Source organism: Oncorhynchus nerka, linkage group LG16, assembly GCF_034236695.1.
Source record: "Oncorhynchus nerka isolate Pitt River linkage group LG16, Oner_Uvic_2.0, whole genome shotgun sequence".
NCBI lineage: Eukaryota > Metazoa > Chordata > Actinopteri > Salmoniformes > Salmonidae > Oncorhynchus > Oncorhynchus nerka.
In genome coordinates this window covers 40,650,321-40,665,787 of record NC_088411.1, presented here as the reverse complement: position 1 = coordinate 40,665,787, position 15,467 = coordinate 40,650,321, and the positions used below count along the sequence as shown (strand labels likewise).

General features: G+C 47.6%; 1 protein-coding gene across 1 annotated transcript in view; it reads right to left on the bottom strand.

Annotated features, from left to right (window-relative positions):
• Nucleotides 1–996: 996 nt before the first annotated feature.
• LOC115144460 (histone acetyltransferase KAT6B-like) overlaps nucleotides 997–15,467 on the bottom strand; it is a 92,327-nt gene continuing 77,856 nt past the window's right edge. Inside the window, exons 13-18 of the mRNA XM_065002675.1 lie at nucleotides 14,096–14,327; nucleotides 12,529–12,688; nucleotides 9,842–10,093; nucleotides 6,313–6,574; nucleotides 3,312–6,177; nucleotides 997–3,209 (exon numbers count right to left, since the gene is read on the bottom strand). Of these exons, the coding sequence (XP_064858747.1) occupies nucleotides 2,402–3,209; nucleotides 3,312–6,177; nucleotides 6,313–6,574; nucleotides 9,842–10,093; nucleotides 12,529–12,688; nucleotides 14,096–14,327 (4,580 nt within the window). The 3' untranslated portion in view covers nucleotides 997–2,401. The remainder of the gene's footprint in view (nucleotides 3,210–3,311; nucleotides 6,178–6,312; nucleotides 6,575–9,841; nucleotides 10,094–12,528; nucleotides 12,689–14,095; nucleotides 14,328–15,467) is intronic.

Genomic DNA, 15,467 nt, shown 5'->3' with positions numbered 1-15,467 from the left:
TGTTGTAGAGTAGAGTACTTATATATATGTTTTAGTAGAGTACTGTCGTAGAGTAGAGTACTTATATATATTTCAGTAGAGTACTGTAGTAGAGTAGAGTACTGTTGTAGAGTATTTATATTTTTTTGTAGAGTACCGTTGTAGAGTACATATTTTTTTAGTAGAGTACTATTGTAGAGTACTGTTGTAGAGTAATTAAATATATATATATTCTAGTAGAGTACTATTGTAGAGTACTTTTGTATATTTCTTTTGTAGAGTACTATTGTAGAGTACTGCTGTAGAGTACTTATATATATATATATATTTGTAGTAACACTGTTGTAGAGTACTTACATATATATTTTAATAGCGTACGATTGTAGAATACTGATATATACATTTTTTTAGTAGAGTACTGTTGTAGAGTACTTATATATATATTTTTTAATAGAGTACGATTGTAGAATACTTTTGTATATTTATTTTGTAGAGTACTGCTGTAGAGTACTTATATATATATATATATATATATATATAAATATATATATATATATTTGTAGTAACTCCATTGTAGAGTACTGTTGTAGAATACTTATATATATCTTTTTTAATAGAGTACGATTGTAGAATACTTATATATACATTTTTTAGTAGAGTACTGTTGTAGAGTAGAGCAGGAGTTCTATACCATTCCAGCATTGGGGAACATCCCACATGCACACGCCTTGTCTATTTCTATGGGCACAAGCACTGTTCATGACCCCCCCACCCTCACCTGCCGACCCATGGGGCACCCCCCACAGTTTGGAAACCACTTGGAGTACAGTACCGTAGTAGAATCAGGTACTCCAATTGTACTCTAAATGTAAGATTTAAACTAAATGCTACAGTTTTATTGGGAATAAAGAGGACATTGCCTTAGTTTACACTGCTGTCTATGTACATTTTGAACTTCAAAACTCCCAATTAATTTGAAGTTCAGTCAGTTGGAAGTCAAAGGAGCAGAATCGTGTGCATGGTCAATCATCATTTATTTTATGCTAAAATGTACAGCATTTATAAGTGACTGCCAAAGGAGAAAAGTCATAAATACAAGACTGTCATTCTGTCCAATTGTTTGTGCACATAGCCAGGTCTCCCCCTGTGACTGTCCCTACCAGTCGTTCTGAACAGATACAAAGGCTACAAAAGAGCAATATTAACAAAAACACAAGTGGCTTTTTACATGCAATCTGTTAGCTTAGTTTGGTATATTTACATCCTCTCTTCTCCTACACTTTGTAAAATATAAATCCAACATTTTATCAAGATAGAAAACAAATCTACAGATGGAATGAAAATGTAACTTTTTTAAAAGAAATTGTAAAATATCAACTTTGGACTAAATTTATATTTCTTTATTATTTATTTGTATTTGTTTGTTAACACTTTTCGACATTGGTACACCTCTGAAATTTAAAAACAAAATCAGAGTGAGGGGTGCAATATGCTTATTTATCTTGCCAGAAGTCTCCTGTATTATAAAACAGAACACTGCCTCAAAGATATCTGTTAGAAAAGACTTCAGAATTATACATATATGGTAATAAAACCTCTCAACCGTACAGAACAACAGGATTAAAGAAGTTGACACATTTGTTTTTTTTACAGTATTATTAGAATTAACAAAATATAGTTTCATCTTTCTCCCCCGCTTTGTAAGCGAGGGGAACCTAACAAAAGGCCAAAATGTCTTTAAAATGTCTTGCTATTAAGCACAACACTGTTACTAATGGAGACCGAAGACCGATGCATGCTAATTGTCACTTTACAAAATAACTACAATAATTTAAATATACAAAGGCATGAGTATAGTACAAACTAATTGTCAGCACTGTTAGACAGGTACACTGAACAGGTTCTAGGAATATCCACTTGTTTAAGTCTGTTTGTAGCAGGCACATTAGATGGCTTCGTTTTGAGGCTGCTACATAACTACACTCACGCTCTCCCTCCAGGTGATGAAATCTCTCGCCCGTCTCCCCCCCCCGGCCCCCTACCCTGCCTGCCCTACGGACTGATCAGGGAAACTAATACTAATTAAATAAATGTTCATCTTTATGACGTAAGGCTTCCCATCTGTTAGGAACAAAAATACTTTGACATAGATAGTAGCTTTTTGTAGAAAGTTTGCTTGTTGATCAAACTTGATGCATTCTTTCCAAGTGCTGGTTTTTAAGCAACTATTAACAAAATTACAACAAACAAACATTATCAACAACCAAAAAGGCCAAATGTGTGCATCAGGGACTAATAGTAATAAGAATAATAATTAATAATGCACATTTGTGTGATTTAAACATCCAGTCAGATTGATTCAGTCTGTCGGTAGTTATCGTTTCGTTAACTGTTAGTTAACTGTTATGTTAGTAACCGTGGGTTACCGTCTGATGAAAGGCCCTTTGAGTGTCTGCTTGGACATCGGTCCGGCGTTGGTCATGTATCCATGGTGACCAGCTGAAGAGAACCTCATGTTGCCGTGGGGCGGAGCCTGCATGGGCTGTTGTGGGTATGGTTGCGTTCCCATCATGCCCATCTGCATAGAGGCGTACTGGGACCCGGGCGACTGGTTCATGTAGGCCGCAGCCATCTGTTGACTCGACATCTGGCTGCCGGGGTAACCACCGTTGACGCGGTAGCCATTCATGGCGTGGTTGATGGCGGCGGCAGTGGGCATGTTCACAGCGTGGTTGTAGGAGGCGGGCATGATGTTCATGCCCCTGGGCATGGCAGCAAGTGTCCGGGATGAGGGGGCCTGCATGGAGACTGTCTGGGGGGCCCCGTGGGCATGGCTGTACATCTGCTGCTGGTGGGCGGAGAGACCAGGGGCCGCTGACTTGGAGCGCATGGAGATGTGTGTGGGGCCCTTGTGTCCCCCGGAGGCCATCTGAGCCTGTAGAGTCTTCTGGGAAGGGGTGATGTTGGGGATACCCATGGCGTTGCGTTGCAGCATCATCTGAGGGGAGCTAAGGGGGTGGGAGGAGGGCGGAGGGGGTGTCATGGTGGCCTGTACTTGGACCTGGGAGGCCCCAGGGTGAGGAGTGACCCCGTGGGGGACATGGGGATGTGGGGACTGAGATAGAGACACCAGGCCAGAGTGCTGAGAGTGCGATGACAGGGAGGCACTGTTTGTATAGGATGTGATGGTGTGGGGGTGGGAGGCTGAGTGGGGGTGGGGGGCTGAGTGGGGTGGGAGGCTGAGTGGAGGTGGGAGGCTGAGTGGGGGTGGGAGGCTGAGTGGAGGTGGGAGGCTGAGTGGGGGTGGGGGTGGGAGGCTGAGTGGGAGGCTGAGGTGGGAGGCTGATTGGGGGTGGGAGGCTGAGTGGGGGTGGGAGGCTGAGTGGGGGTGGGAGGCTGAGTGGAGGTGGGAGGCTGAGTGGAGGTGGGAGGCTGAGTGGAGGTGGGAGGCTGAGTGGAGGTGGGAGGCTGAGTGGAGGTGGGAGGCTGAGTGGGGGTGGGAGGCTGAGTGGAGGTGGGAGGCTGAGTGGGGGTGGGAGGCTGAGTGGGGGTGGGAGGTTGAGTGGGGATGGGGGTGGGGATGGGAGGCTGAATGAGGGTGGTTGAAAGGCAGCGAATGAGGGTGGTCGATCAGGGTGTTGGTCAACTGTTGTAGTTTGGCCAGGCTGAAGGTGGCCGAGGGCTGGGAGTAATGACCGCTGCTATAGCCCTCCTGGTTCATCCTGTCGTAGAAGCTGCTCAGGTTGGAGCTGCCTGAATCTGGGCTGTCAGCTAGCTGCATGGGCACTGTGAAGTTGGTGGGAATGACACACTGTGCCATGGTCTGCTGTTGACAGTGGCTGTGCTGGCTGGTGCCGTGTTGAGTGTGAAGGGTGTGTTGACCGTGCTGGCTGAGCTGATTGTGTCGTACACTATGTAGCTGGCTGTGTGCAGGGTGTGTGTATGGGTTGTGTTGCGTTAGCTGGCTGTGTTGATTGTGTGGCGCACCGTGAGGCAGACTGTGTGGAGTGATTGTGTGCCTAGTATGGCCATAGGGGTTGTGTGGGATTGTATGACTGTGACTGTGTTGGCTGTGACTGTGTTGGCTGTGACTCGGTGGTCTCTCCACCACTCCCACACAGCCCTGTGGTGACTTGACGTTGCAGTGCTGTGGGGAGCTCAGGTTATTCTGCTGAATCATACCACAGCTGCCAGGGTTGACGGCACAGCTGCTCTGCGCCAGGCCGCTAGGGGGGAGGGGCCCGTAGGAGCAGCTGTTCTGAGAGGGACCCCCGGCCCCACCGCAGATGCTGCCCCCCAGAGTGGAGTCATAGGAGCTGGGGTTCTCGTAGTTCTCTGTGGTGCTCTCGATGGAGCCCAGGTCACTGAAGCCGCTGTCCACCACCTGCTGGGACGAGTGGTCTGACACTGACGGCACATCCATCATGGGGCTGGTTGCCATGTTGTGTAGGGAGGAGGGGACAGAGATGGAGGCGTGGTCTGGGCTAATCTGGGTGTAGCCTCCACTACTCTCCAGGATGGACACAGCCGGAACGCTGCCTCCACTACTCTCCAGGGTGGACACAGCCGGAACGCTGCCTCCACTACTCTCCAGGATGGACACAGCCGGAACGCTGCCTCCACTACTCTCCAGGGTGGACACAGCCGGAACGCTGCCTCCACTACTCTCCAGGGTGGACACAGCCGGAACGCTGCCTCCACTACTCTCCAGGGTGGACACAGCCGGAACGCTGCCTCCACTACTCTCCAGGATGGACACAGCCGGACTGCTGACGGAGCGCACTGACTGGCTGGGGTGTGAGTGGGCCGAGGACAGGGGGCTGCTGTGGTCAGACTGGGGGCAGCCTTCATCCAGTGAAGTTAGGGTGTGAGGGGGACTCTGGGGGGTCACGTGGTGGGTGTAAGTCTGTAGGCTCCGGCATGCCTCCTGGGTCTCTCTCTCCACACAGTCCTGGTGGAAAACACTGCTGACGCTATCTGTCTCTGGGTCGCGCTCCGTCTCCTGGGTGAGGCTCTGTACGGCCTGGGCCGTCTCCTGGGTGAGGCTCTGTACGGCCTGGTCCGTCTCCTGGGTGAGGCTCTGTACGGCCTGGGCCGTCTCCTGGGTGAGGCTCTGTACGGCCTGGGCCGTCTCCTGGTCCACATCAGGCTCAGGGTACACCGGGGGATCCATCTCCTCTCTGTTCTCCTCTCTGTCTCTTAGTACGACAGCAGGACTCAGCGCTCCAAGCGTCTCTCTAGCGTTCTGTGTCTGCTGTGGCTGGTGAGGAGCCTCCAGACTGCTGCTCTCTGAGTCAACAGGGTGGTCAGAGACTACAGCTACTGCTGCTGATGTTGTAGGTGCCTGTTCCTGGATATGTTTGCTTCTCTCTTCTCCGGTGTTGGCAGGCTGCTCGCACCTATAAGCCACGACTATGGACTCCTCCTCCTGACATTGTTCAGAATCCTCACGGTTCAGATGGAGAAAAGCCGGTGTGATGTAGGACTGGGCTTTAGGAGGCTCTTTACAAGGTCCTGGCTCCAGCTGCTGCACGTCTTCGTGTTTCTCTAGCTCTGCTGTCGACTCAATGTGACTTTCGTCTTCATCGTCCGCATCCAGGTGCGTGGCCTCTTCCTCCTCAGCTGATTGTTCAGTGCTGTGTTTCAGCTCTTTGGGTGGAGACATAGAGGGGGATGGAGAGGCCCCGTGCTCCTTGTCCTGTGGGTCATCCTCTGGTGGCTCTGACACCTCCTGACTGTTGTCACGACTGGGGGAGCAGATGGGGGAGCAGATGGGGGAGCAGATGGGGGAGCTAGCTCTAGAGGCTATAGGGGAGGCTACCAGAGAACAGGCCATGGGAGAAGTCACAGGAGACAACCCAGGGGAGTGCTCTTCCTCCATGGGACTTTGGGGCTCTGAAGGCTCCAGGGCTAGCTTCTTGTCCATCTCCCGGCTGGCCAAGCCTCTGCCGGGCTCTAACCCTGCCTCCGTGATGGGAGAGGCCTGGTCCAGCTCCTCCTTTGGCTCTTCGGCCTGGATGTGGGGCTCCTCGGCCTCCAGCGGCGTCTCCGGGGGTGTGTACAGGTTCAGCTTGAATCCCATCTTCCTCTCCTTCTTCAGACGCCATTTTGGAGGCCCCCGTTTCACTCCTTTGGGCCAGCCCTTCTTGCGCTTTACTGCTCGAGGTCTGCCCGGTTTCTTCACTAGCACACCGGCCCCTAGAATGTAGAAAGAGAAAGCGTCATCAGTGATGAGAAAATTGGTGTTGTGTGAATTATGTTCACATTTTAAAATGTACACGGTCAGTATACACAGTAATGAAGCTTAAAAAAACATCTGAAAGATGTAGTTACCTTCGTTCCAGTGATTGTCTCTGTACATGTTTTTCTCTAGTCGTGGACGACCTCTGCGTCTCTTTACTGGTTTCCTAAGCAGCTCCTCTTCCGTCTCTCCCACCCTGCAGGTCCTCTCCAACAGGGGCCTCTCGTCCGACGAGTTGGCAAACGGTTCCTTCAGAACCTCCGTCGTCTCCGAGATGGTCTCAGTTGTCACACTGCTACTTATCCCTCTCCTCTCCTGACCTCTCTTCTTGAGGACCAGAGCTCTCTCATCTCTCTGGAACACACAGATCAAACGTCAAACACAACCTTTCCTGGACAAAGATTAATCCTAGGAATGGACTGAAAAAAGTACTTTCTGAGCACAACTGCTCTCCAAGACAGGCAAACAGATCAAATGTTCAACATAACTTCCTCTAAACTCTTTCTGAAATTTACTAGCTACAGAGAGGGCGATACTGAAGACTCTGGTTAAATGTCTGAAGGGAGAACCTCATCCTAAATTCTTGTTCTGAACGCAATATGCTCCAAGCACACGATGTGAGCCTCAACGCTTGAGCAACTCATTCCCACAGATGAAGGCTGCCTGGTTGAGAACCCCAAATGAGACCGGCAGAGTTAACTCGGATCACAGGCCTCTTGCTACATATCATCTCGTATCACAACAGACCAACCCTGGTCCTCCAGTACCCCCCCGACAGACCAACCCTGGTCCTCCAGTACCCCCCCGACAGACCAACACTGGTCCTCCAGTACCCCCCCGACGGACCAACCCTGGTCCTCCAGTACCCCCCCGACAGACCAACCCTGGTCCTCCAGTACCCCCCACAGACCAACACTGGTCCTCCAGTACCCCCGACAGACCAACCCTGGTCCTCCAGTACCCCCGACAGACCAACCCTGGTCCTCCAGTACCCCCGACAGACCAACCCTGGTCCTCCAGTACCCCCCGACAGACCAACCCTGGTCCTCCAGTACCCCCCCGACAGACCAACCCTGGTCCTCCAGTACCCCCGACAGACCAACCCTGGTCCTCCAGTACCCCCTCCACAGACCAACCCTGGTCCTCCAGTACCCCTCAACAGACCAACCCTGGTCCTCCAGTACCCCCGACAGACCAACCCTGGTCCTCCAGTTCCCCGACAGACCAACCCTGGTCCTCCAGTACACCCTCAACAGACCAACCCTGGTCCTCCAGTACCCCCTCAACAGACCAACCCTGGTCCTCCAGTACCCCCCCGACAGACCAACCCTGGTCCTCCAGTACCCCCAACAGACCAACCCTGGTCCTCCAGTACCCCCTCAACAGACCAACCCTGGTCCTCCAGTACCCCCTCAACAGACCAACCCTGGTCCTCCAGTACCCCCTCAACAGACCAACCCTGGTCCTCCAGTACACCCTCAACAGACCAACCCTGGTCCTCCAGTACACCCTCAACAGACCAACCCTGGTCCTCCAGTACACCCTCAACAGACCAACCCTGGTCCTCCAGTACACCCTCAACAGACCAACCCTGGTCCTCCAGTAACCCCGGACAGACCAACCCTGGTCCTCCAGTACCCCCTCAACAGACCAACCCTGATACTCCAGTACCCCTCAACAGCCCAACCCTGCACTGTTGGTCTGTCAGGGGGGGGTGGGGGGTGTTGAGGGGTACTGGAGGACCAGGGTTGGGAAACACAATCTGGTGTATTATTATCTTCACCACAAGGGGACAGTTGCCTATAGACAACACAGATGTTAAAACAACATTGGAGGGGTTTAAATTAGACTTGACCACTGACAATAGAACAAGGTTCAGTCTGTCTGCCATGACCCCTGACAATAGAACAAGGTTCAGTCTGTCTGCCATGACTACTGACAATAGAACAAGGTTCAGTCTGTCTGCCATGACTACTGACAATAGAACAAGGTTCAGTCTGTCTGCCATGACCCCTGACAATAGAACAAGGTTCAGTCTGTCTGCCATGACTACTGACAATAGAACAAGGTTCAGTCTGTCTGCCATGACCACTGACAATAGAACAAGGTTCAGTCTGTCTGCCATGACCCCTGACAATAGAACAAGGTTCAGCCTGTCTGCCATGACTACTGACAATAGAACAAGGTTCAGTCTGTCTGCCTTGACCACTGACACTAGAACAAGGTTCAGTCTGTCTGCCATGACCCCTGACAATAAAACAAGGTTCAGTCTGTCTGCCATGACTACTGACAATAGAACAAGGTTCAGTCTGTCTGCCATGACCCCTGACAATAGAACAAGGTTCAGTCTGTCTGCCATGACTACTGACAATAGAACAAGGTTCAGTCTGTCTGCCATGACTACTGACAATAGAACAAGGTTCAGTCTGTCTGCCATGACCCCTGACAATAGAACAAGGTTCAGTCTGTCTGCCATGACTACTGACAATAGAACAAGGTTCAGTCTGTCTGCCTTGACCACTGACACTAGAACAAGGTTCAGTCTGTCTGCCATGACCCCTGACAATAGAACAAGGTTCAGTCTGTCTGCCTTAGACTAGACCACTCACAATAGAACAGTGGTGTAAAGTACTTAAGTAAATATACTTTAAAGTACTACTTAAGGTGTTTTTTTGGGAACAAGGTATATGTACTTCAATATTTATAAATAAAATAACGTACTTTTACTCTAAGTTTTCCCTCACAGCCAAAAATGTGAAATGCTGAGCAGGCCAGATTTTTTATTAAATTTTTTAAATTCAGGCACTTAAAGAGAACATCCCTGGTCATCCCTACTGCATCTGATCTGGCGGACTCACTAAACAGAGAACATCCCTGGTCATCCCTACTGCATCTGATCTGGCAGACTCACTAAACAGAGAACATCCCTGGTCATCCCTACTGCATCTGATCTGGCGGACTCACTAAACAGAGAACATCCCTGGTCATCCCTACTGCATCTGATCTGGCGGACTCACTAAACAGAGAACATCCCTGGTCATCCCTACTGCATCTGATCTGGCGGACTCACTAAACAGAGAACATCCCCCTGGTCATCCCTACTGCATCTGATCTGGCGGACTCACTAAACAGAGAACATCCCTGGTCATCCCTACTGCATCTGATCTGGCAGACTCACTAAACAGAGAACATCCCTGGTCATCCCTACTGCATACTCAAGTATTACAATTGGGTACTTTTTCCATCAGTGACAAGAGAACAAGGTTCCGTTTGTATGAATGCTAGAAAACAGTCTCCACAGCACCAGAGAAATCTGGTTATCTACTGTTTATCTGCTGTACTGTCAGGCCCAAAAAGAGGCTCAACATTTCACTGCAGTCAAGAGGATTCACCACATCCCTCTCTCTTAGTTTGTAGACAACCCATCTTAACATACTAAGTCACAATATATAATGATTGAAAACAATCTAATTTATGAAACTATTGCACAACATCCCATTCATTTCCTTTGTAGTCTTGACATAGGGATGGAAAAACAATCAGCCAATCCTACGGGACAACAGTAGTCACCTGACCCTGCAATTGCAGCAATGTGACAAACAACACATTTCTAGTGGTCACCTTTCTCTTGACTCCAAGTACGGTGTGGGCCTTTGCTAGGATGGGTAGCGACCAATCAAAACCATCCTCATCGTCCTCACTGCACTCCTCAGAGACACGCAAGCCTTGTTCTCCGGCGGCGGGGCGACGCTGGTAGGTTCTGTAGGGCTTCTTACTGTAGACCTTAGTGGGAGGACGAGGGTGAGTCATCAGGTAGACCACCTCTCTCTCCTCCTTCTCCCAACAACTAGCCTGCTCCTTAAGTCGCTCAGCCTGAAATGAACACCCAGATCAACAGACATTATTACCATCTCGGAGAAACACACAGGCAGGCAGAGACTCAACATCCTCATCCGTAAGGGGAAATAAACAGACACGCGTACGCAAGTAAGTCTGCCTTAGACTTGACCACTGACAATAGAACAAGTTGTTCTGTTGCACAACAGTCTCCACAGCACATGATTAGTTGATTATTTTATCTGCTGTACTGTCAGGCCCAAAAAGAGGCACACACACACACACAAGACACACACACCCTCACACACACACACACATCTTAACATACTAAGTCACAACATATAATGTTTGAATGTGTCAAGAACTACAACGCTGCTGTTTTTTTTAATGCTCAACAGTTGTGTATCAAGTAAGAACGGTCCACCACCCAAAGGACATTCAACCAACTTGACACAACTGTGGGAAGCATTGGAGCAAAATGGGCCAGCATCCCTGTGGAACTCTTTTGAAAGTTTGCAGAGTCCATGCCCCGACGAATTGAGGCTGTTCCGAGGACAAAAGGGGTTGCAACTCAATATTAGGAAGCTGTTCCTAATGTTTTGTACACTCAGTGTTTAGCTTCCCCTATAATTTCTGATACTTTTAAAAATTGGAATTGTATTATCAGGTATACGTTGATATAGGAATCCTCCTGTACCTGTTGGGTAGGGCTTTGATATTGAATCCTGCTGTACCTGTTGGGTAGGGCTTTGATATTGAATCCAGCTGTACCTGTTGGGTAGGGCTTTGATATTGAATCCTCCTGTACCTGTTGGGTAGGGCTTTGATATTGAATCCTGCTGTACCTGTTGGGTAGGGCTTTGATATTGAATCCTCCTGTACCTGTTGGGTAGGGCTTTGATATTGAATCCTCCTGTACCTGTTGGGTAGGGCTTTGATATTGAATCCTGCATCCCTGTTGGGTACGGCTTTGATATTGAGAGTCCATGCTGTACCTGTTGAGGCTGTTCCGAGGGCTTTGATATTGAATCCTCCTGTACCTGTTGGGTAGGGCTTTTGATATTGAGCTTCCTCCTGTACCTGTTGGGTAGGGCTTTGATATTGAATCCTGTACCTGTTGGGTAGGGCTTTGATATTGAATCCTCCTGTACCTGTTGGGTAGGGCTTTGATATTGAATCCTCCTGTACCTGTTGGGTAGGGCTTTGATATTGAATCCTCCTGTACCTGTTGGGTAGGGCTTTGATATTGAATCCTGTACCTGTTGGGTAGGGCTTTGATATTGAATCCTGTACCTGTTGGGTAGGGCTTTGATATTGAATCCTGTACCTGTTGGGTAGGGCTTTGATATTGAATCCTGTACCTGTTGGGTAGGGCTTTGATATTGAATCCTGTACCTGTTGGGTAGGGCTTTGATATTGAATCCTGTACCTGTTGGGTAGGGCTTTGATATTGAATCCTGCTGTACCTGTTGGGTAGGGCTTTGATATTGAATCCTGTACCTGTTGGGTAGGGCTTTGATATTGAATCCTCCTGTACCTGTTGGGTAGGGCTTTGATATTGAATCCTGTACCTGTTGGGTAGGGCTTTGATATTGAATCCTGCTGTACCTGTTGGGTAGGGCTTTGATATTGAATCCTCCTGTACCTGTTGGGTAGGGCTTTGATATTGAATCCTGTACCTGTTGGGTAGGGCTTTGATATTGAATCCTGCTGTACCTGTTGGGTAGGGCTTTGATATTGAATCCTGTACCTGTTGGGTAGGGCTTTGATATTGAATCCTCCTGTACCTGTTGGGTAGGGCTTTGATATTGAATCCTGCTGTACCTGCTGTCACTATACGTGTGGCAAACAAACACAATCTGAATTAACATCAGGACATTTCAATCACCATGATGATGACGTGACTAGAATGCCTCTTCTTGTTGATTGGGTGTGTGTGTGTGTGTGTGTGTGTGTGTGTGTGTGTCAAAGCAGAGGAAGAATTTGCTGTTAAGCAACCATGGAGAGATTGCATGTCATGGAATATTTAGTACTATTAATTATGTAGTGAACTGATTTGGGGCAATTTTGCACCACATTAAATGTCTAGTGACAGTGAACAGGCTTTGACCCATTAGTGTCCTTGGTTTGAACTCTGAAAGCTAACCAAACAATACATTTAACAGACTGTAAGGGGGGGGGGTGGTGGAATGATCACGCAGCCTCAGCTGAAGATACTGGCTACTGACTAAGCCTATAGAACTAGAGCAGAGATACTGGGTGTGCAGGGTTTTGTACCACCCCAGCACAAACACCTAATTTACCTAATCATGTTCTAGACTGGACCAGACTGAAGACCGTGATTAGTTGATTGTTTGACCGGGGTTTTAGTGATGAGCTGAAACAACAAAAACACTGCATACCCATTGGCTCTTGAGGAGCACAGTGGAATAACACTGTGTAGATGTGGTGTGCGTCTTTACGAGACTTACATCCATCTCAGCCTCTCTCTCCTCCTCAGACAGGACAGAGTTGAGGGCCACAGCGGGGGTCCAGTGCAGGGCGTCAGGGTCGACCTGGTTCAGCCTGGGGGTGACTCGCAGCTTCTCCATGTGTCTCTGGATCAATCGCTCTCTTCGGATCACCACAAACCTAGAGTAATAAATCAACAAGATAAAATCAATCAATCTATACTGATTCACTACATCAGGGCAGTCCAACCCTCTTTCTGGAGAGCTAAGGTCCTGTGGGTTTTCAGTCCAACCCTCTTCCTGGAGATCTACCGTCCTGAGGGTTTTCAGTTCAACCCTAATTTAACACACCCGATTCTACTAATTAGCTGCTCAACAAGACCTTATCTAGCTGAATAAGAAATGCTAAATTAGGGTTGGACTGATGACCTACAGGACAGTAGATCTCCAGGAAGAGGGTTGGACTGAAAACCTACAGGAAGAAGGGTTGGACTGAAAACCTACAGGACAGTAGATCTCCAGGAAGAGGGGACTTGGTAGATCTCCAGGAAAACCCTACAGGACAGTAGATCTCCAGGAAGAGGGTTGGACTGAAAACCTACAGGACAGTAGATCTCCAGGAAGAGGGCTGGACTGAAAACCTACAGGACAAGATCAATCAATCAATCTATTCCGATTACCACAAACCTAGAGCAATAATCAACAAGATCAATCAATCAATCTATTCCGATTACCACAAACCTAGAGTAATAATCAACAAGATCGATCAATCAATCAATCTATTCTGATTACCTCAAACCTAGAGTAATAATCAACAAGATCGATCAATCAATCTATTCCGATTACCACAAACCTAGAGCAATAATCAACAAGATCGATCAATCAATCAATCTATTCTGATTACCACAAACCTAGAGAGGAGCAATCATAAACTATGTCAAAAAGCACCAGCTTTCAAAAATATGTTTTAGTTATACAACTGAACATCAATCCATATCTTCTGATCACAACAAACCTAGAGTAATAATCAACAAGATCGATCAATCAATCTATTCTGATCACCTCAAACCTAGACAGAAAGCATACACCAAATAATCAAACAATATATATTTTTTTACATTAGAAATTGTCAGTAAGTACTGTCAAAGTGCTTAAAACAGTAAACCAATAACAAAAAGACCATCTGTGTGAGAATAAATCCATGATGCATGGCATCCGTTAATAAAGCTGAAACAGAGGATTCTCATGATGGATTAGCAGCAGGTGCTCTTCTGTCGGTCTGTCACTTGACCAGACTCTGTCAACATTTTGCTGCATTAATGGAGACCATGTTCAAAACAACCGACAGACAGATGTCGGGCAGACAGGTGTCAGAAAGGAGGGAACACATGCAGACAGATAGGACAGACAGACAGACACACAAACAGACAGACACACAAAACAGACAGACACACAAAACAGACAGACACACAAACAGACAGACACACAAACAGACAGACAGACACAACAGACAGACAGACACAAAACAGACAGACACAAAAACAGACAGAGACACACACACAGAGCAAGTGTGTGACTTAAGACTGACCTGCCGTCCTGTCTGTCAATCATGCAGAGGTTTTGGAGAGTAGCAGTAATGTCATGTGGGCACATCCCAGTGGCCTTGCTTATTCCTTTAATGCTGATGTGTTTATCTGGCTGCTTATAGAGGTACTCCACCATGACACTTTTCCAATATGCCAGGTAGGATAAGCGACCCAGATCTGACAGAGGCTTCTCTGGGGAGCCAGCTTGTCCTTCCTGCCTCGTGAGAAGGTAACCTGAAACAGACACATTCAAACAAAATGACGTGAGACGATGAAGACATAACATGGAAAAGACGCAGTAGCTTACCTAAAATTACCTATTATAACAAAACAACAATTTTGTGAGACGGTAGGTAACCTAAAAACGACACATTCAAATGATGTGTGGGCCCCTCTGACCCCCACTCACAGAGGTTTCTTCTCTCTTCAACTGTCCTTACCTCGATGTTGAGCTCCCCATCTCTCTTTGCCCTAGATCCACAGTGACTAGCCTAACTTATCAAGAACTGAGACTCGACTGTGCTCTTTACCTACTTCCTTAGAAATATAATAATGATAGTGGACAGACAGACACTTTCTGTAATTCCCCTCGTCACTGCAATAATACACATACTCTCCATCCTAACCAACAACAAATTATTACTACTAATATGCTGATTATGTATAATCTACGAGGAGCTATGCGTTTTACGGAAAATAATGAACTACGTGGAAGGTAGGTGTGACCTTCCACAGAGTTGCATTATTTTTCAGAGAACACAGAGAGCCCCGAGTTGATTATCCCCTTTCATAGTGTAACGACCCTGGGTTTACAAGCTCGGATATCGACTCTGCCGCTCGAGCTTTTGCGGCACAGTCGATGTGGACTTGGGGCTAGAAGGTCGAGGGTTCGAGACATGCTCCCTGCCGGTTTCATTACAATATCATGGCTATAATTGAACACATTTGCTGGTAGAAATGTGTTCCAACGTCCCCTGGAGTAGCCAGCTAGCAAAGTTGACTAGATAGCTCCAGTAGTTGCCGTGGTAACCAAATACACAGGCTTGCTAGTTTAGCTAACCAATAAGAGAGCAACACTCGAGGAGATCCGATGTATAATGACAAACACCACGGGTCACTCATTTATATAGTTTGGAAGGACACAACAGGTGTCTGTAATCATGGCTGGGTGTGGCTTGATGTCATTGGTTGATTTACAGGCCACAAAACAAAACATACAAAAAGCATCATTGATACAATAATAAAAAATGATTACCTAACATTCTTATATGGAAACGGTACATTAATGATATTTTTGTTCTATGGAGGGGTGATGCAAAACAGCTCCAGGGCGTTCCCATGCTTTTCTTAACTCTTGTTCTGAGCACCTGAGAT